The following is a 22,788-nucleotide window of genomic DNA, read 5'->3' as shown; positions in this document are numbered from 1 at the left end:
TAAAGAAAAACCAGATGTTCGAAATAATGAAAAACAAAATAAAAACATGGGCTCTATTAGAACACTGTCATGCGATAGCCACGTAAACTCCAAGTCCACCACAAATGTTGGCAAAGATGAGACCCAATATTTCCACATAATCTTTAAGAAATACTTTTTCTTTCCTTAATATCATCTCAGATTTTATAAAAAAATGGCCAAATGCATGGGTCTCAGAGTCCATCAGTTACCCATTTTGGCGGGTATATGTCCTTGTTCTTCTTCCTATTTAGTTCCTAGAGCTAGAGCTGCTGGCTCAGTTCCCATTTCATCAAAGGTTGACAACAAGTGGAAAAGTGGAGGGAGAGCTCCCCGTCGTCTGATCTTGGGCCTTGGAGTCTCGTTTTGGGCCCAGTTGATGAACATGTCTGGTGCGGTTGGTGGGAAATCTTTCACTGCTTCTGCAAGGTTGAAGAGCGGCCCTTCTTTTGAAGAGGTAGGATTTTTGTCTAAAGTTTGGATTTTGATTTGGTCTTTTAGCTGTTTTGTTGATTTGCTTTCTGGGTTTTCTTCAACTTTGGATTTTGATTATGGAATATGTATCTGTTTTGCTGAATTGAATCTAAAGTTTTGATTTTTAGAGGAAAATTTGCATCGGTTATGTCGGATTCTAGGGTTATGGAAAATTGAGTGATTTTGTGTAGCTAGAAACCTGAAACAGTTAGCTACTGGGATAGCGAAAACCGGAGAATAACTTCCCTGCAACGAGATGTCATAATTTTCTGAGCCAATCTTTGTGAGAAAGTTAAAACGCACACAGTGCATGATTGACACAGGATAGCAGTGTTATCTCAAGTCTCCATAAACCCTGCAATTAGAATGTTCTGGATTACCCATGTATATAAAAATACTGAATGTTTAAAGTTAACCTGCTGCTTGACGTTGGGATTTTTGTTAATTCTATTTGGCATGCCTAATCCCACATTTTGTGTCAAATTAAAGATACTGAAGAATGTGGAATGGCCGGAGCAATTTCCCTTCAAGCCTGAGGATTTCCAGCGCTTTGATGAGTAAGAAAACCTCTAAGTTGTGTTTTTTGCCTTTAGGTGTTCTAGAAAACTTAATAAGTTCAGCCTAAGTTCGTGTTAAACTTAATAAGTTCTGAAAACTAGAACTTGATTTGATCAGGTCATCGGATTCGGTGTTTTATGAGACTCCACGCTTTGTGACACATATTGATGATCCGGCCATTGCGGCACTGACCAAGTACTACTCAAAAGTGTTTCCTCCTAGCAATACTCCAGGAGTAAGCATGTTGGACATGTGTAGCAGTTGGGTGAGTCTCTTTAAGTTGTAGTGTGAAGAGTCATCCTCATTGCATAGTTGTAAGTTTTCGGAGTCATGATCCTGTTTTTAATATGTATATTTAGGTCAGTCACTTTCCACCGGGATACAAGCAAGAGCGAATAGTGGGAATGGGGATGAATGAAGAAGAGCTAAAGCGCAATCCGGTACTTCTTTCTCAGATTTTTAATGTAGACATATCAAATATGCAGGTGCTGCACCATTGATTACTTGCTCATTTTTTATTCTACACATGTTCACACAAACTGTTTTTCTTGCAATTGAAATTGCATCACAGTTCTTATTTGGGAATCTTCTTACATTATCATTTCGAATCAATGAATATACCGTCATTCGTTGAACTTTGTAGGTCTTGACAGAGTATGTTGTGCAAGACTTGAATGTGAACCCCAAACTTCCCTTTGAAGACAATTCCTTTGATGTGATTACTAATGTGGTATGTATCTCTCTTTCCGTCTTTTTTACTATTTTATCTACTTATGATAGAATTTCTGTGGGCGGCATTATGCTTTTGGAGCTCATAATCACTGGTTGTGTTTACGTGAGAAAATCTGACAATCAGGATTACATAAAGGAATTATCATTTTGTGTAGTTGTTTAATGGCACATATGAATTTGTTGATCGGCACTAGGGGTTTAATTGGCAAAATGTGTTCTGTGTTCGCACAATCTCAGTAAATGACTCGAGGCGACCAATCTTTCCAGTTCCTGATAACTTTGATGATTTATCTGCTCTTGGAGTTTAAGAATTTTCATATTGCAGGTTAGCGTTGATTACATCACAAAGCCTCTTGACGTTTTCAAGGAAATATGCCGGATTCTTAAGCCAGGTGGACTTGCTATAATGAGGTGATCATTTTGTCCACTTTTGTTGTGCTAGTTGTTTTTCTTAATCTTTCAGGTCTCCCCTCAACCAGTTCTAACTTAATGAAAATGTCGACAAACAGCTTTTCCAACCGTTGTTTCTGGACTAAAGCAATCTCAATATGGACATCAACCGGTGATGCTGATCATGGTTTGATTGTGGGGGCATATTTCCACTACGCTGGAGGATTTGAACCACCTCAGGTAGATTGTCTATTATTTTGTTTCAGTAACAGAAGTAGCACCTGCTCTGTCCTAATTTTCTTTCCGATACGGAGCAGCATGCATTGATCATAGCATGTACAATGTCTACTTATGGCATATAAAGCACAGATAATCAGCTCAGGTTCACATATGACATTCCAATTCCCTTAATCCTGTTTCCTGATTCTTCTTTTTGCACATTCGATTTTGGTTGACCAATATGATCTCTTAGTTAAGTGACCTCAGTGCCGAGCATGTACAGTAATGCAAAGTTCTATACGGTTTACCTAAAGACCAAGCCATGTATTGTAATGTAAGGCGTCGAGACTTGCTGTAGTTTTCTGAACTAGTTTGCTACTTTCTGCAGGCCGTGGATATATCCCCGAACCCTGGACGCTCAGATCCTATGTACATTGTATACTCTAGAAAATTATCTACGGTATAGAGATACCAGATGCGAGAAATTTCTTCGTCTTCCAATCGATGCCCGAATTTCAAGAGGAATTTTGTTAACAGTTGCAGATCATAGCCAGTGAGTCATCCCAAAGAAGAGTTCATTGTAAGTGAACTTGCAAATCTGCTCTTATTTTCTCTCTGTACGCTCTTAACTCCAGTGTGCATGCAAACCAACTGAAGTGGTTACATTTCTTGAAATATGTTCGCTTTACAAGATGTCCGTTCTTTGTTAAAAGACAACATACATGTCGAGAAAATCTCATTTTTGATCAATTTTGTTCGACTTTGGTCTATTTTGTTGATATGGTTGATTATTTAGGGTATATAATCGTTCTCTAGCGCTTCGGTTTCAGGTTTAATTACTCCGCCCAAAATTTGATACTTAAAACATGAATTCATAGCGATTAACCATTCCGACACTTGAATACTTTAGCTCTATATAGTGATTTCACTCCCCAAAATAATCAACCGCGTCAATAAATAGAAAACAGAACCCAAAATTCTAGCTTGGGTTTACAACTATAAATATTGATCACCTTGTTCCTTGCGAAGTTTTGTCTCCGTAGTCGGCAAAGTCGGTGCATATTGTGGATGGTAAGCATGAAATAGAGTGCGCGCGTGAGGGTAGCTGCAAAATGCTGCCAAATTGCCATACATGTTCAAAGCACATAGATCGATCTGTCCAAGAGGCTGCAAGGACCACTGAAACAGAAGCATCTTATACCAGTTAAAAAAAAAGACGAGAAAAAAAAGAGTTGTCAACGAGATTCGATTCTCTTATTCACTAAAAGAGAAAGTGATCGAGTGATCAACAACTGTCGTTCATGCGATTTGAACTTCAAACCTCTTTTAACAAAGTGGAAATTGAGTGCTGCTAAACCAGAACCAAATAGTCGTGTACGAGTATTTGAAAACTAAACATCATACTAGAACTTCACTGCCTGTCAATTATATATCCATCCATACAGTCTAGATAGAAAAAGAACATACGAATATGTACACTGACTACACTAGTGACAAACAAGGACTCATCAAAAGTCATCAAAAGATAAGAAATTGAACACAGAGGGAAGGTTTAGGTGATGCGTGAAATAGGGTTGTGTTTGGAAGCTGGTTAAACCCAACCCTGCTTGTACCGACGGAAGAGTTCCTCCGTTTGGGCGTTCTTGAAGGCGCTGCAGGCGACGAGATAGACGAAAATGAGGATCACCACAGCCACAATGAGGATGACATTGACTCTCCTCCATTCTTTTCTCAGGTTCCCCAACAGTCCAGCCCTGCAGGAGTTGCAATTGTAGCACAACAGGTTCTGGTCATTGTTCCATAGCAAGCAGTCCGGGTCAGCTCCTGTGTTCACTGGGTTTATCCACAGTGTTGGATTCACATAGCTGTATCCACATACTGTTGGGGGTTTACAACACCCTGACTGTAAAACCAACAACAACAAATTAGAAAAGTCGCCCCGACTATAATTATTGTCTGTGAGAAACCCTTCGAAATTCAAACTACATAAATGTACCCGTACTTAGTGAGTAATCCCAGGGAAACTAAATTTATAGACTAAAATTGCAAACTAAATGATGCGTAACCGATAAGAAATGAGCACGTTTATTAACGTTTAAGTAATTATCCAATCATCAACTTCCATGTCATTTGGTTTACAAAACTTGGCCTATAAATTTAGTCTCCTAGCATTACTCATACATAGTTGTAGGTTTACAATGTTCTGACTGTAAGTAAAACCAACAACACATCAACGTAGTCATCTGAGAACTAATAATATTAATGAGAAACAATAAAAAACCAAACTACAATAATAATAACATCTCCGCGTCACCAGTACAATGACAATTGGATTCAAGGGTTTTACCCCGTCCAAAGCGGGATCCGTTTTTACTATGAAATGGAGTTTCGAGGGGCGTATATGTGAAGAACCCTAGTAACAAAAATAGAAAAGGGAAAAAGAGAAAAACATCACCAAACTTTGTCAATATGTGAGTGTAATATGCTGGCAACGACCACAAGATGTTCCTTCTAATCTTCTCCAATGATTCAATCAGTGGAAAGTTACAAAATGTGTCCCCAATTAATCAATTTTTGTTCACTTTAATTTGGTCTACAATCCATGATTTCTTATAATAATTCAGTAAGTTAGGTATCATGGGGAGTGAAATTCCAGCTAATTCATGGACCATGTTGAAGGGATGCAATGTGGTGTGGGGCCTTTGGAATAATATATAAACATAATTGGTGGGTCCTACTCTACTTCACTGTATATATAAATTTCGGGTAATTTCCGACTTTTGAACTTCTAGCGATCACTTCACAACGTGGCATTGGGAAAGTAAAAAGATTTAGGAACTAAACAACAGTTTGGATGAATCATTAGATAATCTCATTCTAAAACAAACACCATTTTATAGTGGCAGTTGGCCTCGTTTGAGATTGTTTTTATAACAAATATTTATGCTCGTAAGCACTTATGCTAGAAGTGTTATTTATTACAACATTTAAATTATTAAAACTAAAAAACGCTTACTAGAAAAGTATATGGTTCAAAGAGAGCTTCTACTAAAAACTTATCTGCCAAACATAATTAGAAGCAAGTTTAGTTATGAGAAATCACTTTTAGCCTGCTTTTTTCCCTTTTCCAAATGGATGATAGAGTTCTTTATTTTTCATCAAAGTCTCCAAGTCAAGTTACTCAAGGCGGTTAAAAAGTCATATTTCTCAAAAAATTGAGAAAAAGAAAAAGAGTCTCTTTAAAAATTTGGGGAGAGAAACTTGCCTGGAGAGGAGAGATGCGAGCAAAGAAGAACTGATCAGCCGACATGTACTGCTGTGTAAGCTTAGGACAAGTATCGGAGTCAGCCAAACAATTCCTTATCTTCTGCCAATTCGAAGAATCCCTCACATAGTCCCTCAGCCACTTCGAAAACCCGTCAAGCCGGTACTCCCTGTAACCCCTGCCGGGCACGGCGTAGCTGCCGCCGGGCCTCGTGACGGTGAAGGCGAAAATGAGCAGGACAAGGAGCAGGATTATGAGGGCAGCCATGCAGAAGAGGTAGAGAGCCAGAAGGCCCTGTTTGTTAAAATAGGCGCCAATGAAGCCGGCAAGAGAGACGAACAGCATGAGTAGGCCGAGGATGAAGACCGGCCACCGGAACGAGCGGATGCACTCGTTGTCCGGCTTGGAGGCCAGCCAGATGCCGGCGGACATTATTGGGATGGCGCAGAGGAGGGCTATGAAGTTGAGGGTTGCAGTTATCCTGTTGCTCACTCCCATGGTGTGGGACTGGACTAATTTGGAGGAAGGGAGGGAAGGGCGAGTGTGGGAGGGCGGATTGGATTGGATGGATAGTGGGATGGGATAGTCGGTGGGGGAAGGGTTTTGTGTTGGTTTCTTTACTTCTTGCTCTGTTTTTGGTGTGAATTGTATTGGTGGTTTGGGTTTTTATATGGTTTTGGGTCGGGGGTCTTATTTTTTGTGTGCATAATGTTCAGAATCACTAATACTCAAAAGGTATATCAAAGTGATCGACTTACAAGAGACTTATATAAAATGGAGAAGCCAAGATGGTAATGTTCAAAATTAAACACACGTCGTATGAAAAAATTAAAACGCATTACAGTGCATGATATGTTTGAGACACTGTTAATTTTTACTTTAAGTAAGATCTTATTTCGAACAACTGAGAATGTCTAATATTGTAGTCTACACCATCTTAAAGAAAATATATCAACCCTAAGCGGACACACTCTAACACAAAATCTTCCTACAACGATGAGATGATTCATGTTACCTCAACTTATAATGTGTTATCTCAATCTTCAATGTTGATTCTTTCATTACCCAGACCTTAGATTGATAATTTTTTCATTTCCTATGCAAGTAATCAAGAAACAAAAAGAGTAACACTTATCTTAAATTACTAGTTTTTGGTAAATTTAACTTAAAGTTTACTTGAATTGATATTGAAGTATTAATTTGATTTAATGACCTATCATGGAATTTGTTACACTTTCCCCCTTTGACAAAAATCCTACCCATCACAAAATTTCTAAAGTTTGCAACTTTACTACATGTCGTTGAAATTACAAGAAAAAAGTGGAAACCGCGTTTCTCGCCAAACCCCAAAGCCGAAGCGCATTTGACGCGATTACAAACACGCCCCACCCACACTCAACAGACAGAACTCCCGGGCGCGGTAATGACAACATGCTTGCCCACGTGACTCGAGCTCAAGCCTCCACGTTGCATAGATTTGATTGGTCCTTGGAAACATCACATCCAAACTCACATTGATCATTGATCAAGGTCTATTTTGAGGAACAATGCGTAGGTCCTCTCAATATGAAACTGATATACCGTCATCTCTTTTTTTTGTCACCAATTTAATTTTATATGCAAATAACTAAATAATTATTGTATTATCAAATATGAAATATCCATATATCAATGTGATGTAAGTCGTTTTTATCAACCCAAGTCTCAAAAATTGTAAAAAACTTTGTGAAAGCGGGCATGCTTAGTCGAGCGAGTAGAACAAGTGTGGTGATGGTGTCAAATGTGTTGTGACTTCTGCACTCAAGCGACTACAAAAAAGAAAGGAACACCACTTGACCTAGGGATCTAGAATCTAAAGATAAAGTTGTCCAATTTACTGCAGGATCTCCTGTGCCAGGTTCGGCTGCCTCAATTATATTCATGAGAATATGAGTGTGCCAAATCAGTATCAAGCTATAAAGGCGAAGGAGATGAGAGTTTTTGCCGAAATGCAAAATGCAAATGAAAGTAACCAATAAGAGTAACCAATTATAGACACTTTACTTCGCTAGAAAGCTAATGAAGTGACATCTTTCAGCGAAGGAATCGAAGATTCTTCATTGGCTGAGAATTGGATAGATACTTCCAACGAACCTAACCGGTTGCCAATCCAGTGATGTTCCGACGAACTGAATATATGGCGATGGGGAGAAGTTAGGATAATTAGTATTTATCTCAGGATTGTGAGAAGATTTCGCATAGATTACGATTTTCGCATAAAGCATTTGAGTTGTTTGTTTGAATTGAAATAATTTTTCATGTTGCAAAACCTCTTTTATTTATAATGCTACTTTCTCTGATGTCCAAGCCATAACTCCTTTTTTGCTGTAGTCACAACAATCGCTGATGCGGTCCTGATATGTCACTGCCACCAAAAAATAATCCCTTATGTCATAAACCTTCACTCTTTAAATGCACAATGTGTCCCAAAGTCGTTAGAAAACTTTGTGATAATGTTCAAACTAATGGATCTGTATCCCACAAGTCAAAGAAGTCTATCAAACCATGATAGCATTTCATCCCATCATCGTGTGATTGATAATTTGGAGATTACCATATGCTAGTCAATCTCTAACCCAATTACTCCACCTCACCACCAACCTGAAGATAAACTAGGATATATATCCTGTCTCCATATAATACTTCATGAATATATAACCATGCTCATTCAACATTTGTAAAGTATATTCACATATTTCATGTAATTTCACTCCTTATCTAAAGCTTCTCTAGATTTTCACAGTATCACCTTAGATCCCACAAACTGGAATGATTAGATAAACCGTTACTAATCTCTCAAAATAATGATTATTATTAAAAAAAATCAATGGTAATATCTTGAAATATCATTATAGCCGAAAGCGTGAAAAATAGTGTACATTGTGTGGATGCAAATTTCCGCCGTCTTCTCCTTTGATGAAAATGCACTTGTAAAATAATAACATCTAAGATTAAGGACAAAAGTCTCATATGCCTACGATGAATTGGGGGAGTTTTGGCCGAAGAATCTCCAATGTCAAAGTTAGAATTTGAGAGAAAAAATGTTTAGGAATTTTTGGAGGAGAGAATGACCTAGCATTTTAGTGGGAAAACATGACTATTTATAGGGGAGTGACCGACCCTATTTGGAGAATAGGGACCGGCCACATACGGTCAAATTGTGAGTGTAATTGCAAGATATTATGTGAAATAATATCTTGCAATTAACTTGGCAATTAATTCCAAATTGAATAGGAAAATTGGGAGTTACCTTTTGAGTGAGGTTTTGATGAGGAGTGATGAGAGTGTTTTGAATAAATACCATTTTGATTACCTTTGACTCTTCCTTGATTGAGCCATTATTGTCCGTTGCATGCGCGTGAGAATCCCAGTGTGCCTCGAGGATAATTTTGTCATTTTCACCCAAAAGTACATGTGTTGCCTCCATAATTTTCTTGATTATTTTTTGTTTCACAAATGCCCCCACACCTGTTGGGTTGCTTGTAGGAAAGGGTAGCAGGTGTAGAGATCTCCAACTTTGATGCAAATTCCCACTTGGACTTGAAATTAGATTCTTTTAGGAAAGAGAAATAAATCACCTCCAAAGCCTATTTAAGCCTACCTTAAGTAGGGGATTAAATCAACTCTGGAGGGCAATTATTTATCCCTACAAGAAAGAGAGAAAGCTAGATGATATTTGTTCCCCCTCCTCTAGCACTCTTCTTTGCTTGCCCGTGCAAAGAACCGTATTCCGTTGATTTCTTTGTCTTCTCCGCGCCGCATCAATGTAAGAAAAACTTAATTTCCCTTGTCTTCTTCTTGGGTAGTGCTACCACATGGCAGTCGTCGAGGTGGTGTGGTACGTCGACTGGCAAGGGCTAGGAGTCGGCTTGGCATAGGTCGATAAGGTGGTGTGGCAGATGCCACATCTTATGCTGTGCGGTTTGATTGAAGCCAAGGGCTGGCTCTGTATGGGCCGGGGAAGTGGCGTGGCATGGACCACAATTTGGGCTGCTACATCTGGGCTGCTTGCCAAGAATAAGGAAACTGCTTGAGTTTGATTTCTCAGCTGTTATAGATGGAGCAATCAAGGACGGAGCTGCTAAGATCAGAGCTGCTGAAGATGAAATGTCAGATAAGCGAACTGTTGAGTGTGAAGTGGCAGCTGCCCCCTGATCATTTGATGCTTAGATGGTATTCGAGTATTCAATTTTTTTAGTTATGTGACATTTTCACACTGGAGAGCAATTAGTTTATCCTCTCGCACTGAAAACAGACCCAGATGGGTGTCAGGGAATTGGTTTACTTTCTCGCACTGGAGAGCAATTATTTTATCATCTCACACTAGAGAGCAAACCCAGATGGGTGTCGGGGAATCAGTTTAACCTTTCGTACTGGAGAGCAATTATTTTATCATCTCACACTAGAGAGCAAACCCAGATGGGTGTCGGGGAATCAGTTTAACCTTTCGTACTGGAGAGCAATTATTTTATCCTCTCACACTGGAGAGCAGACCTAGATAGGTGTCAGGGAATTCGTTTACCCTTTCGCACTGAAGAGCAATTAGTTTATCCTCTCGCACTAGAGAGCATACCTAAATGGGTGTCGGGGAATTAGTTTACCTTCTCGCACTGGAGATCAATTAATTTATCCTCTCGCACTGGAGATGAGACCTAGATGGGTGTCGGGGAATTAGTTTACCTTATCGTATTGGAGAGCAATTAGTTTATCCTTTTGCATTGGAAAGCATACCCATATGGGTGTCGAGGAATTGGTTTACCCTTTTGCACTAAAGAGCAATTAGTTTATCCTTTTGTACTGGAGAGCAGACCCATATGAGTGTCAGGGAATTGGTTTACCCTCTCGCACTGGAGAGCATGGAAGTCGTCGTGAGCGCAGCTGATGAAGCTGAACAACTGAAATAATCCTCAGCATGTAAGGTCTTGTTTAACGATCTACTTGAAACTTCGAACTTCTTGTGGAACCCACATAAGGGTGTAAATAGGAAGCACAATAAGCTGTCCCTGGACCTTCTCCAAGTATTGCGCCATCCTTAGATGTTTCATCATATGTTCTTCTTAGGCTTGTCTGGTGGTTAGCCGAGAATATGAATGAATTGCAAGCTTCTCAACCGCTAAGCCTTTCGTTAGTAGAGACTGCTAGTAAAGCCTTGTATTCTGCTCCATCGTTGGATTCTTTGAAGTTTGAAGTGTTTTTGTAGGCTTGGTTGGCGCAAATAGGAGCCATAAGGTGGCACGACTAGGAGTCGTGGTGCAAGATCGGCACGGTTATGAGCCATGGTGACAAATTAAGGGCAGTCGGGGGCTGTGGAGCATGTAGGCATGACTTTGAGAACGGAGTTGTGATGAAAACAAGATATGCCCCTGATTCTTGATGGTTAGGCCGATATGTCTTTCTAGTATCTGTCTGCCCGCGACGCACGATTAGGCTGAGTTGCTGAGTTTGTCAAAACAGAAGTAATCATTGTATCCTTCAGTGTATATGGAATGGCTCTATCTGCTTAATCTTGTCAATGAAAGATGACATGTTTATGTTGGTCATGTCTCGTTGTAGTGCCTCATCAATGACCTCGTTGCGTTGGAAATCGTGCAATCTCTCGATCAAGAACCTCTATACTTCTTCCTGAATTTCTCTTTATCGGGGTAGCGGAGCTCTTGGCTACCTCCAATCGTGACCTGATGGTTTAGGTTGTTCCTAGCAGGCGAGCGAATTACTTGTAGGCTACCGGTTGAACTTAAGCCTAATTGAGTAACTGTTTATTTCCGTTCGTCGTGTTGCCTACTCCGATGTAAAGTGGATGATGCTCCTTGCAGACCTAGCCATGAATGAACACTTTGCCTGGAAGGTTGCTCATGTTGATTATCGGAGTGTGGCCCCAACTGTGAATGTATGCTCATCTGTGAGCCTAACCGAGAATGTATGCTCTTCCGCGCGCTAAGACAAGAGTATACGCTATCTTGGCAGCCCAGTCAGAAGTGTACACTGCTAGAAAGCTCGGTTCGTGACTGGTCGAGTGGTTGCTTGCTGGAACGTTGTTGGAAAGGTTCATCGTCTGCCATTGTCTTACTTCGAGACACTTCGTATGGGGCACGCTGCATCTCGGTACGCTGCAAGAGTTGATTCACCAAGGTAGTCTTCTATGTGAGGGCGCTTATCAACTTTATGACTTGTCGAGACAAGTGTTGTTCTCCATTTGGGGTGGAAAAGCTTAGACGGTATACGTCTCCTTGAGTAATGGAAGTGTAATAGACTCTAGACGTGAGATTTGAGTTGGGATATGTTAAATTTGCGGAGGAATGTGGTGAAAATACCCCGGTTCAATTGTCAGTCTAAAAATTTAAAGCCGGGACGGTTGAACTAGTCTTGGACTAGTTGGGATTGCTTGGCGGGCCACTGGAGTGGGCTAAACCATAAAAACAGGTCGGGTAGGATCGCCGGTGTGGACTGGGCCGCAGAAGCGAACGTGTGCTGGGCCTGGGCTGCTGAAGTGGCAGCAAGCTGGGCTGCCTCCGGGGCTTGCGCTTTTTGGGTCGTGGCCTGATGGTCCCACTGCCATGGAGTTGGCCCACTCCTCATTGCCACAGTGGTCCCCATGGCGGCCATGATGGTGGTACTCCGTGGTGGCAAAGTTGCTCATCTTGCCATCGCGTTGAGCCTCGTGGATCGTTGTGGTGGGGCTACGTCTCGTCCTCCATCATTTGATCCGAATCTTTGAATGTAGGAAGTTTCGTTCGTCGTGGTTTCCGGATTTTCCGTCATTGTATTTTTCCTTTCTATTCAAAGAATTAAAAAATTTTAGGAATAAGAAAGTATGAAAAATTTATGAACGAACGAGAAATGAGAAACTTTGAATGCGAGAGTCTTCTTCGAGCGTGTGAATCAAACTCTCAATGAAAGCACCAATTTATGGATGCAAATTTCCGCCGTCTTCTCCTTTGACGAAAATGCACATACAAAATAATAACACTTAAGATTAAAGCCAAAAGCCTCATGCGCCCACGATGAATGGAAGGGCTTTGGCCAAAGAATCTCCGATGCCAAAGTTAGAATTTGAGAGAGAAAGTGATTAGGATTTTTTTGGGAGAGAATAACCTAGCATTTTAGTGGGAAACCATGGCTATTTATAGGGGAATGATCGGCCCTATTTGGAGAATAAGGGCACGCCATATATGGTCAAATTGTGAGTGTAATTGTAAGATATTATGTGAAATAATATGTTGCAATTAACTTGGCAATTAATCCCAAATTGAATAGGAAAATTGGGAGTTACCTTTTGAGTGAGGATTTGATGAGGAGTGATGAGAGGGTTTTGAATAAATACCATTTGATCACCTTTGGTCAAATTTTGAGTGTAATTGCAAGATATTATGTGAAATAATATGTTGCAATTAACTTGGCAATTAATCCCAAATTGAATAGGAAAATTGGGAGTTACCTTTTGAGTGAGGATTTGATGAGGAGTGATGAGAAGGTTTTGAATAAATACCATTTGATCACCTTTGACTCTTCCTTGATTGAGCCGTTATTGTCCGTTGCATGCGCGTGGGAATCCCGATGTGCCTCGAGGGTGCCTCCATAATTTTCTTGATTATTTTTGGCTTCACACATTGTTTGTATCATTATGATTAAGAAATCAACCGGATGTAATTGTTATAATTATTGTCGATTGTTAAGTACAAATAGATAACTAAATGATCTCAAATTTAATCATTTTTCAAAGATTCTATTGTGATTTAGAATATGAACATGTTTTTTTTTTTTTTTTTTTTGTGTTTTTGTTTTTATTATTATTTTTTTTATAGAAACGATAGAGAATTTCAATGATTAGAACAAACACGTACAACCAACATTGCATCGAGGTGCTAGATGGGTATAATTCTCATATGTCCAAATATCTTGATCTTCGCTAATAAGGAAAACCCCTATAGGGCTACCACAACACACAAAAACCATAAGCTACCAGTGTAGATCGGCCATAATTACGGCATATGTAACAAATCTAGCACCAGAGCCACAAAAACCATTGCAAGAACGAAGCCACAAACGACTCGCTGAAGCGATACAACGCAGCCTGATATGCAGCACAAAAAAACACAAAATAAAAAAATAAAAAAAACCTTAACTAATCCAAGAATGGAACCATCAAACAGCAAATCCTCATAATGAGGACAAAACCACTTCTAGAGAGATTTATTGCAGCCATAGGATCGAATCGCCATAGATCAAACCAAGTAAGGCAGTTTAGTCACATTCAACGGAGTAGCGCATAACTACCGTGGAAAATAAGCAGTAGGAGATGGATCTGACCCACCACAACCATAAATCCTAACCCAAATCACAAATAAAACAAAAAATCAGACAGCATATCACGGATTTAGGAAGAAACTTTAACAAAAATCTCAGAAAAAATGGTGGGAAAAAGAGGGGGAGTTGGGCATCTTGGTGACTAGTGAAAAAAAGGAGATAGACAGATGGGGGCAGGCAGAGATGGAGGGCAGAGGGGAAAAAGGGGGTCATGACTCACTAGTCAAGGGAGGAGAAGGAGAGGTAACAAAACAGTGTGGGTGCGGGTGGAATTAGAAGAGAGGAGGGGAAGAGGAAAGGGGAAGATAAAAGTGGGGGGAGAGGGGAAGGGCTGTTGCCGATCCCAAGCGACAGCAAGAGCCGACGGCTGTAGCAAGAAAGCTAGGGTTTGGGTATGAGGTGAGAGGATAAGGTATGATAGAATATGAACATGTTGATTAAGACACGTCCTAGCATAAATTCGTTAATCACAACTGATTGGACAAGAAACTGCAACTTTCAAGTGCGCACAAAGAGAAAAACTCAATACTAGAACAACTTTCACATAAATCAAATTGACGTGAATTCAAGTGGAGATCAAAATACAAAAAAAAAAAAAAAAAATCTCATATATTTATAGAACTATGTTACACATAACGTGTTCGGCTGTCCGTACCCAAATTTGTCCTGCCCTAAAGTATTGTTCAAATTAAAACCCCATAATCCAATCACTTGTTAATCAAAACAAACATTTTAACTTTCCCGCGTCTTGTTAAACCTTTCAAAACCCTTCTGATTCCTGAAACCCCCAACCCAACATAGTGTTGCAGAGCCGGAGCGGGCGACAATGGAGCAGTGGGTCCCACTCTTCGACATCTTCTTGACTTCCCCGACTCCCGAACCCGAAGCTTCTGCGTGGATAAACCAATCTTTCAGCGCCTCCTCGTCATCGGCTACCCCAATCACCACCGGTTCCTTCCTCTTGTTGCTGATGAAACCTCTGGACTCGATCGTTGCCAGAGATTCTCGTTCTTCGACTTCGGGTTAGCCTTCGATCAGAGAAAGGTGAAGGGTCGAAAACCAATTGTTACTTTTTTTTTTTTTTTTAATGATAATTTCAATGGGTTTTGGCGACTGATTTGGAGTTTTGATGAACAGGTTTTTATACAGACTCTTCCGAACATGGTTCAGTCGCGAATTCTTTCGTTTCTGGATTTTGAACGTCAAGGGTTTTGCGGTCGGGACTTGGCGAGGTTGGCGAGGACTGTTTTGAGTGGAAGTTAGGAGCTTGATTTATGGGCTCAGAGGGCTTCACGCAATCTGCTCGATGGAATGTCTAAGTCAAGTTATGAGTGGATTAATTGCTTGAGTTTGGATTCCGTGGAGGATGCGTTTGAGTCCTTGCCTAGTTGGCTTAAGGACTCCGTGGCTTCCAGTGATCTGGTCCTACCATGGCTTCCTATATCGCTTGAGGAATTGAATTCGAGGACAATGAGTGGTAATTGTGAAAACTATGATGGCTCATCGAGTCAAGTTGGAGAGGATGAAGACGTGTTTATGAATGATGTTCTGGAGGAAATAAATATTGATGACCCAGTTAGCGTTCATCTTGAACCTGAAATTCAAAAAGCGGCAGTTAATTTGAAAGCTCAGGTTGCAGATTTTCAAGCAAATTCTAAAACCATAGGCTTAGCGAATGAAATTCGTGAACTTTGCTTGGACAAAGGAGGAGATTCTTTGACAATTTCGGGATTGATTGAACCTTGGTTAGCTGACGATGAGATTGCTTCAGTTGTACTTTCTCATCTAACAAGCAGAAGCAAAGAAGAGCTTACTTGGCCAAGCCAGGTTTTGTGCTCGGTCATCCTTCCCAAGTTGTTGGTGCTTGAGGAACCAGCTTCTCGAGTATTAGTGACTGCAATGGTGGAGTACCGCAAGCTTCATCAAAGAGCCTGTGAATATGCACTCTTATTTCCACTGATTCTTTGACGGAATGGCATCAATAATCCCATATGTGATGTGATCGCGAGGATCATTGATGAGTGGATTTTATATTATATATTTAACTCTATTCTTAGTATATTTTGGTTAATATTTTAAAAGAATTTTGATACTTTGTATTGGACTTTCAATATAGGACTTTCGACTTCCCTGGAGCAAAACATGGTCAAACGGACGAATTTTAGAGTAATTTCAGTTGGAGGATGTTCGTGAGTCACTTAGCTTGATTGTGTCAAAATATCACATTTTTCCACCAAACGGTTATTTTCTGGCAATAAAATAAAAGAGTAATGCCTCTGATGGGTTCGTGGCCTTCTGGAGATGTGTTCAGAACGTCCTGATATTCAAAACAAGCTATCATGGGCCATATTTGGAGGATATTTGAGGCTAAATCTAGCTTAATTACGACTTTATTTTCTAAGATATTTTATTACTATTTAGTTTCCTAATTGGAACAAAAGACTACAATTTTAGGGTTTGTGCAATGGCATAGCAGCATAACTAATCCGTTTTGTTAGGGTGAAGCCTTGAGCCTTAGCATGAATATGTAATTTTTATTTAATTGCTTATGATTGATTGCATGCATGCTTTGAATTATTGATCACTGTTTTGAACTATCTAATTGTCTTAATGCTTGGCTACCATTAGGATCTTTAGAAAAGTAATTTGATGCAATTTTGGTCGGAATGTTTCCTGAAATTGACGCTGGCTTCTTGTGATTAATAATTGTAATTTCAAATGAACACCACGTCTTAAATGTTGCATGGTTTTTCAAAGGGTTTTCATAAAACTTAATAAGTCTCTCATGTTCATATTTGATCTGAATGTCCGGACGATTGCATGTTTAATATATGTTCTATGTTAGAGGTTCCAAGTAGAATATAAATTAGGAAAACCTAACCTTCAAAGTGGCATGTGTAAATCTCAAGTAATTGGTAAAAATTCATAGGATTGCTAGGTGATGGTGAAACCCTAGTGCTTTTCTAAATTGGTATTTAAAACACTTTTCTTTTATCATATTTATTTTTAATTAAAATTCGTTTTTAATATTACCCAAATTCAAAATCTATTTTCTCAAGTTTTAATTCTAAGTAGTTAATTAGGAATTGTTTCTACATAAATTATTAAAATAGTCATTGAGGAGAACGACCTTGCATAAGCATCTATACTACAATAACCTTGTATTCTTGCAAATATTTTGTGTGATTTTAACCCTATTTGTGTAGATGGTAAAAATCCTACCAATCATCATGAAAAGCTCGCACACAGGTCGTGCTTCTTCCTTCTTTCAGAAGCTTCTCTGCAGAGAAAAAGATGAGAGGAGAGTCATCTGTCTTCCTTGCCACCAATATCTGATAACGGATAAAATGATATGGACAGAATCATTGTTTACCCTGCTCCAAAGCATTTTGAATTATAATGTTCATTCAACACAAAGTTCAGATGACCATATTGTTTACCAGGCTCAGCAATTGGCCAGAATTTTTTTCCAATTCTCTGAATTTTGGCAACTTTTTGTTATGCTTAGTCAACAAATGTTCTCCGCTCTTGAAGCGTCACAAGCTTATATTGACTAAAGTAGCCGAGCAAAACAAAGCCTTTTTAGCCAGATCTCTATTAGGTAAACTGGCTGGCTTGGAACTTTCTAGATGATGAAATCGTATACTGCCTCCTCTTAAAAGCATATGAGATACGAGTATTTTGTGTAAAGACCCCTACTCAAAGGAAATAAAAATGATGAAGAAGAAACAAATAGTTGCATTCGTTGCCAAATCTTTCCTTTTATTTCTTTCTATAAACTTCTTGAGTGCTCTTTCATGCGGATGACATAACAACATTAAAGAAACGGAAAAAGAAAGAGAGAAAGAAGACACTCATGACTGAGAAACAGAAAATTTATGTGAGAGGCACTTTTAGGAAAGGAACCCGTTATGGCCATCGGCCATTTGTTTCATTGTTTCGAATCTGAGGCCCTTGTCTGAGAACTTTGTGGTGGCATAATGCTTCAGGTAATCTTGAAAACGGAGGTGATTGGGGTATAAGAGCTTGGGAGCGGGAGAGATGATGGCATCGCCAGCAGGATTGTAGAAGGTAGCAATGGATAGTCGGCTTCCATTCTTGTCTGCCAGGACACGGTGCAAAACACTTTTGTACCTTCCATTACTCAGCACTTCCACTTGGTCACCTATGTTCACAAACATGGTGTTGTTCTTGGATGGTGGAATTGCAAACCATTCTCCATCTTTCAAGAATTCGAGGCCTGGAACTTGGTCATCTTGGAGCAGGAGTATGATCCCACCAGCATCAGTGTGCTCTCGAAGTCCTCTCACAAGCTCTGGCTGAGGACATTGTGGGTATTTTGCAACTTTCGTTCCCACAGAAGGACCCTTGCCACCAGAGAATGCATCCTTTATGTGACCCTTCTCCAAACCGAGATTCTCACACATGAGCTCAGAAAGTTTCTCTGCCATCTTAATCAGCTGAGCGATGTACTCATTCATTGTTTTGCTGCATTTCATGCATACTAGTCAGAATACATATATGCATATGATTTCAAAGTGTCATTTCGCAGTTCGTAAGTTATGGTTTCTAACATCCTATTGATAACTGACTTACCAATGATCCTCTGAGAAGTTTGGAATCCCTTCAATATTTGATGTGGGGCGATGCCAAATGAAAAATGAGCTTTCCCAGTCTACTTTCGAGGTAACTTCTTGATCTAAGCTTTTAGCTATCTCTGACTTATAAAAGCTCGCTCTCAAATTTTCCTCATAGTATTCATTTATCAATTGCTTCACTTTGTCCATCAACTTCTTATCAATTCCGTGGTTCTCAACCTGCAAATATCAAGCAATATATTCGTCAAGACTCAAAACGATGTGATAACAGATATGCATTTAAATTTCGGAAACGAAAATGGAAAAGGAAAACATAGTTTTTACTTGGAAGAAGCCCCATTTCTCACAAGCTTGGTCCAGAAGAGCCATCGTTTTGCTCCTTGCTTCCCCGTTGAGCTCATTAAAGTCTATCACAGGTATTTCCATCTCGCTTATCTTTCTCTGATCCTGATGTAGAAGATAGGTAATACAACGGAGTATATATAGGCCAGAAAACACTGTGATTACCAATATTAAATAAAGGGTAGTTAGATTAGATTGTGTAGCAGTTACAGATTAATCTAGAGGCGAATTCGTCGGATGCCTCGAAAAGAGTGGAATAACTAGTCCAAGTTCAACTGACAAAAACCCCATGTGATTCTGCATAGTTGTTTTATACATAATATCTAACCAAGTCAATCGAGATCTTTGGCGTAAACGATGTTTTGCGTCTTTCATTTTTGCATGTAAAACTTTCCCGGATTAAGTTATCACCCCTTGTAATTCCAAGCATGTGCATCTCTCCTTTTCTCTCCTGTTCATATAGTTTCTTTCTGTCAAGTGGGCATTATTGTACGCTTATTTTTGTTGAAAACTACTCTGATCAGTTGTTTTTGCATTGCAATTCTTCGTTTAAGCAAAACTAGGGGCTGTGTGATTCTGAATGCATTGCGTCCAAACAGGCAAAGAGAAACTGCGGATTGAAAACTCTGCCAGTGGGCGCTTTTGTCCCACAGATTACATTTAGCATTAGTTGGATCAGTCAAAAGAGTCTCCAAATCAAGCATATAAGTTGAACCTTGACCAATATATCAAGAAGTGGTTTAGTTGGTCAACTTTGTAATTATGCAGCATGTCCATGCATATCGGCCCTCTGATCAGATATGGATTAGGTGGGATGCATATCCACCGTAGGTGAGTGTGATACATGTATGTAGGAATCAGGTAACGTGAGTTTTCATATTACACTACTATCAAAGTGGTGAGTTTGATATGGATTGTCCACTTTTTGCTTTTCTCTATTTTTATGATTGGCTTACTACCTATTTTTTCTATTGTTATTTATTGTGTAGGTATTACGCTCACGAGTTTGATATATTAAACTCAAAATTAAGAATCACTCTCATAACACTCAGATTTTCTGGCCTACTCTAGAAGTTTGATTTCTATATTATTAGTATCACACTCAGTTTTTCAATCTACTGTGAAAGGCCTAACGGTTGATTTACATAACCCTCAAGTTAAATTACCTTGTTGTAGCTCTTGCAGATGAGAAGTGGCAAACCGTTTGGACGTTCCACGCTCGAAATCCAATCCTTGGAAGAGAATCCATTTGCCAAATTGTGAATAATTTTCATATTTTTGTTACTTGGATTACACTTTGTAATTGAGAACCAATAATGTATGATATGTTTATAAAAAACAGTTTGTTAATATTTAATCTCGAAAGGCCTGACATTTTAAATTTAATCTTCTGAATTGTTCCTAATTATGTCTTCTGAATTGTGACTTGAAAATGATTTAATATTTAATCTTATAAATTGTGCCTTCCCAAGAATGCATCAAAGGAGAAGCTCCATGCGAAGGTACGGGAACCAAAGCAGATACAAGTAACGTGGGCTTGTTTGACTCAAAAGGTTAATAATTATTAAATAGTTATGTCTTGTGGAAATTTTCGACATTAAAAACGGGTGTAATCAAGTTAGTTAAAGGTTCGAAGTATGTCTCTCTCGTTTATAACAGTTTAGATTAAATTAATCAAACTATCGCTCGAATAATATATAAATCCTTCCCAAAATTTAGTTGCTTTTGTGGCTTCTTGACTCTAGAATATCTACTCTGTTCTCAGATTGTATTGGTGCAAAGCATATTTGTGGATGATAGCAAAGATTTCAAGTTACCCCCATATAGGGAGAACACTCCGCTATAATATATAAATAAATTCAAATTTTGTAAAGAAGGCTTATATAAAAAAAAATGATATAAGGATTTTGAAAGAAGCTATACTAACTGAAAAAAAATTGTATTTGTGAGAAATTCATACCAATCCACTAGATTCTTTTTATTTTGATGTAAAAGATTTATGGATGAACTTAACGATTTGGATAATATATCCAAATATATTCCTTCATGATTGAAGAAAGAAATTCCTATGACTCCAACAAACAACGTAAATAAAACTAATATAAGCATCGGAAATAACATAGTATTGTCTCAACAAGAGGAGACGCAGTCACACATTATGGATAAATAAAAGAACAACAAGAAACAAAATGGAATTCTTTTGTATACTTTATATACTTATGATATATAAAATGATATATCTCCGACATTTAGATGGATAAATATGTATCATAATTTATACTATTAATGAATATGTCTGTCGACCCATATCAATAAATTTTTCGAATATATACTCATACAAATTACTCATGTGCCAAGAATCAAATTTGAACTGGTGACATGAGGATTTTCAATCCTCTGCTCTACCAGCTAAGCTATCCTTTAATATAGGACTTGGGTCTATGTCAATTAGAAAAATAAAAAGTAGTACAAAGTATTATACACGATCTAATAAAATTTCTTTTCATTTTCTAAATTTTGATTAAGTCTCCTGCTCCTGGCATTATTTCAAGACGTTCCGTATACGAGCCTCTTCAAACAGAACTTATTGTTATTGATTCGATGATTCCTATAGGGCGTGGTCAGCGAGGATTAATTATTGCGGATAGACAGACTTTGCAACGGTTTTAGACTTTTATTGACCACTTTTGGTGTGTATTGTGAACCCACATATAGCAAACTCCCCGTCGCTAATGATCGGCAAGTGCCGTGAACTTTTTTATTACTGACGGTACAATAAGCCGCTGCTAAGAGTTCCCGGAGAATTTAAGGTCTTCTACTCTACCCGTTCAGGCGATGTATTGTTCATTCCACAAAGAAATTTTAGGGATCTCCTCTATTTTGAAGAAGAAACCCGTTTCTCGCATGGTCCCTATTTATAAAGATTTTCGTTCAAAGTTATGTTTTTGGCAGATATTCAAATATTTGCATTGTTTCTCGCAGGGTGTCTCTTAGGACCTTCGCCGTGCTCTTGTAATTTGCTAAAGGTCGCGGACGATGAAGCAGAAATGCTTGAAGCTGACTTCTACCTCAGAGAACAGCAACAAAACGAGAAATCTGAAACACCCCAAATACAAGTGGTGAAATCAAACATCAATATCATCATTGTATCACAATCACAGATTAATGTCACGGTCATAAATCAAAGTGGTCAAGCCTTAACAGCCTATTTTGAATCCTCTGAATCAATTAAATCGCTCGAGCAGCTTGGAAATGACAATCCAACAACCTTCAAAGTAGTTATCATAAAACTTATATAGAAGCTTAATTCGGAAGGGGAAACCAGCAACAAGATATACTGAATCCCAACATGAAACCGGCAAATTCACACAACCATAGTAACCAGATTCCAATTCAGTCCACAGGAGGTAGTAAACTATATTTAAAAAAGAATTATAGCACGTAACTACTATGGAAACAGGAGAAACAAAATCAGAGGAGGAACATAAAATTGATTTAAATCAGGATTAAAATACAAAATATTTGTCAGAGCCACATAAAATGAGGGCCTAGTGAGGTTATTCCGTAATCATACGGGGTGAATTTCATGCGGCATTGCTAAGATCGGATTGTAATTTGATGATAATCGCTCTAAAGTTAACACCTTCGAAAAGTGTAACCCTATGAGCTGAAGAGCAGGAAAGAGAAGAACCAGGTCATTGGGAACTCAGTGACTTATTTTCGTTCGCACAATGCACTAAGATGGTGCATGAGCGAGTATCAGAAGCAAAACACCAGGTGAGTAGAAACCAAAAGGCTAGCAATACGATATGAAGCACACCGTAATCCATTGAATTTCGTATCATGCAA

At 39.0% G+C, this 22,788-nt stretch overlaps 4 protein-coding genes across 5 annotated transcripts; 2 read left to right on the top strand and 2 right to left on the bottom strand.

Moving 5' to 3' along the window:
* Positions 1–125: 125 nt before the first annotated feature.
* On the top strand, positions 126–3,141 carry LOC126605077 (uncharacterized). Its single transcript, XM_050272427.1, has 8 exons — positions 126–475; positions 982–1,049; positions 1,168–1,315; positions 1,410–1,490; positions 1,694–1,780; positions 2,108–2,193; positions 2,292–2,412; positions 2,780–3,141. The coding sequence occupies exons 1-8, from the start codon at positions 194–196 to the stop codon at positions 2,855–2,857; spliced, it is 951 nt and encodes a 316-aa protein (XP_050128384.1). The 5' UTR covers positions 126–193; the 3' UTR covers positions 2,858–3,141.
* A 631-nt stretch (positions 3,142–3,772) lies between these two features.
* Positions 3,773–6,365, bottom strand: LOC126605078 (tetraspanin-2). Its single transcript, XM_050272428.1, has 2 exons — positions 5,653–6,365; positions 3,773–4,290 (listed from the first exon to the last, which is right to left on the bottom strand). Exons 1-2 carry the CDS (start codon positions 6,152–6,154, stop codon positions 3,983–3,985), a joined length of 810 nt encoding a protein of 269 aa, XP_050128385.1. The 5' UTR covers positions 6,155–6,365; the 3' UTR covers positions 3,773–3,982.
* Positions 6,366–14,265: 7,900 nt separating this feature from the next.
* LOC126605075 (uncharacterized) lies at positions 14,266–16,596 on the top strand. Of its 2 annotated transcripts, none has more exons than XM_050272426.1 (2): positions 14,266–15,043; positions 15,149–16,596. In XM_050272426.1, the coding sequence occupies exon 2, from the start codon at positions 15,311–15,313 to the stop codon at positions 15,965–15,967; it is 657 nt and encodes a 218-aa protein (XP_050128383.1). In that variant the 5' UTR covers positions 14,266–15,043; positions 15,149–15,310; the 3' UTR covers positions 15,968–16,596. The 2 variants fall into 2 exon arrangements, with proteins under 2 accessions (XP_050128383.1, XP_050128382.1); XM_050272425.1 differs by having other exon boundaries at positions 15,137–16,596.
* Positions 16,597–17,740: 1,144 nt separating this feature from the next.
* LOC126605074 (1-aminocyclopropane-1-carboxylate oxidase 1) lies at positions 17,741–19,208 on the bottom strand. The gene is made up of 3 exons (XM_050272424.1): positions 18,922–19,208; positions 18,596–18,816; positions 17,741–18,487 (listed from the first exon to the last, which is right to left on the bottom strand). Exons 1-3 carry the CDS (start codon positions 19,021–19,023, stop codon positions 17,893–17,895), a joined length of 918 nt encoding a protein of 305 aa, XP_050128381.1. The 5' UTR covers positions 19,024–19,208; the 3' UTR covers positions 17,741–17,892.
* Between the last annotated feature and the right edge of the window lie 3,580 nt (positions 19,209–22,788).

The sequence above is a fragment of the Malus sylvestris genome, chromosome 15, assembly GCF_916048215.2.
Source record: "Malus sylvestris chromosome 15, drMalSylv7.2, whole genome shotgun sequence".
Taxonomy (NCBI): Eukaryota; Viridiplantae; Streptophyta; class Magnoliopsida; order Rosales; family Rosaceae; genus Malus; species Malus sylvestris.
The sequence above is the reverse complement of the archived record's forward strand: the minus strand, read 5'-3'. Positions and strand labels throughout refer to the sequence as shown.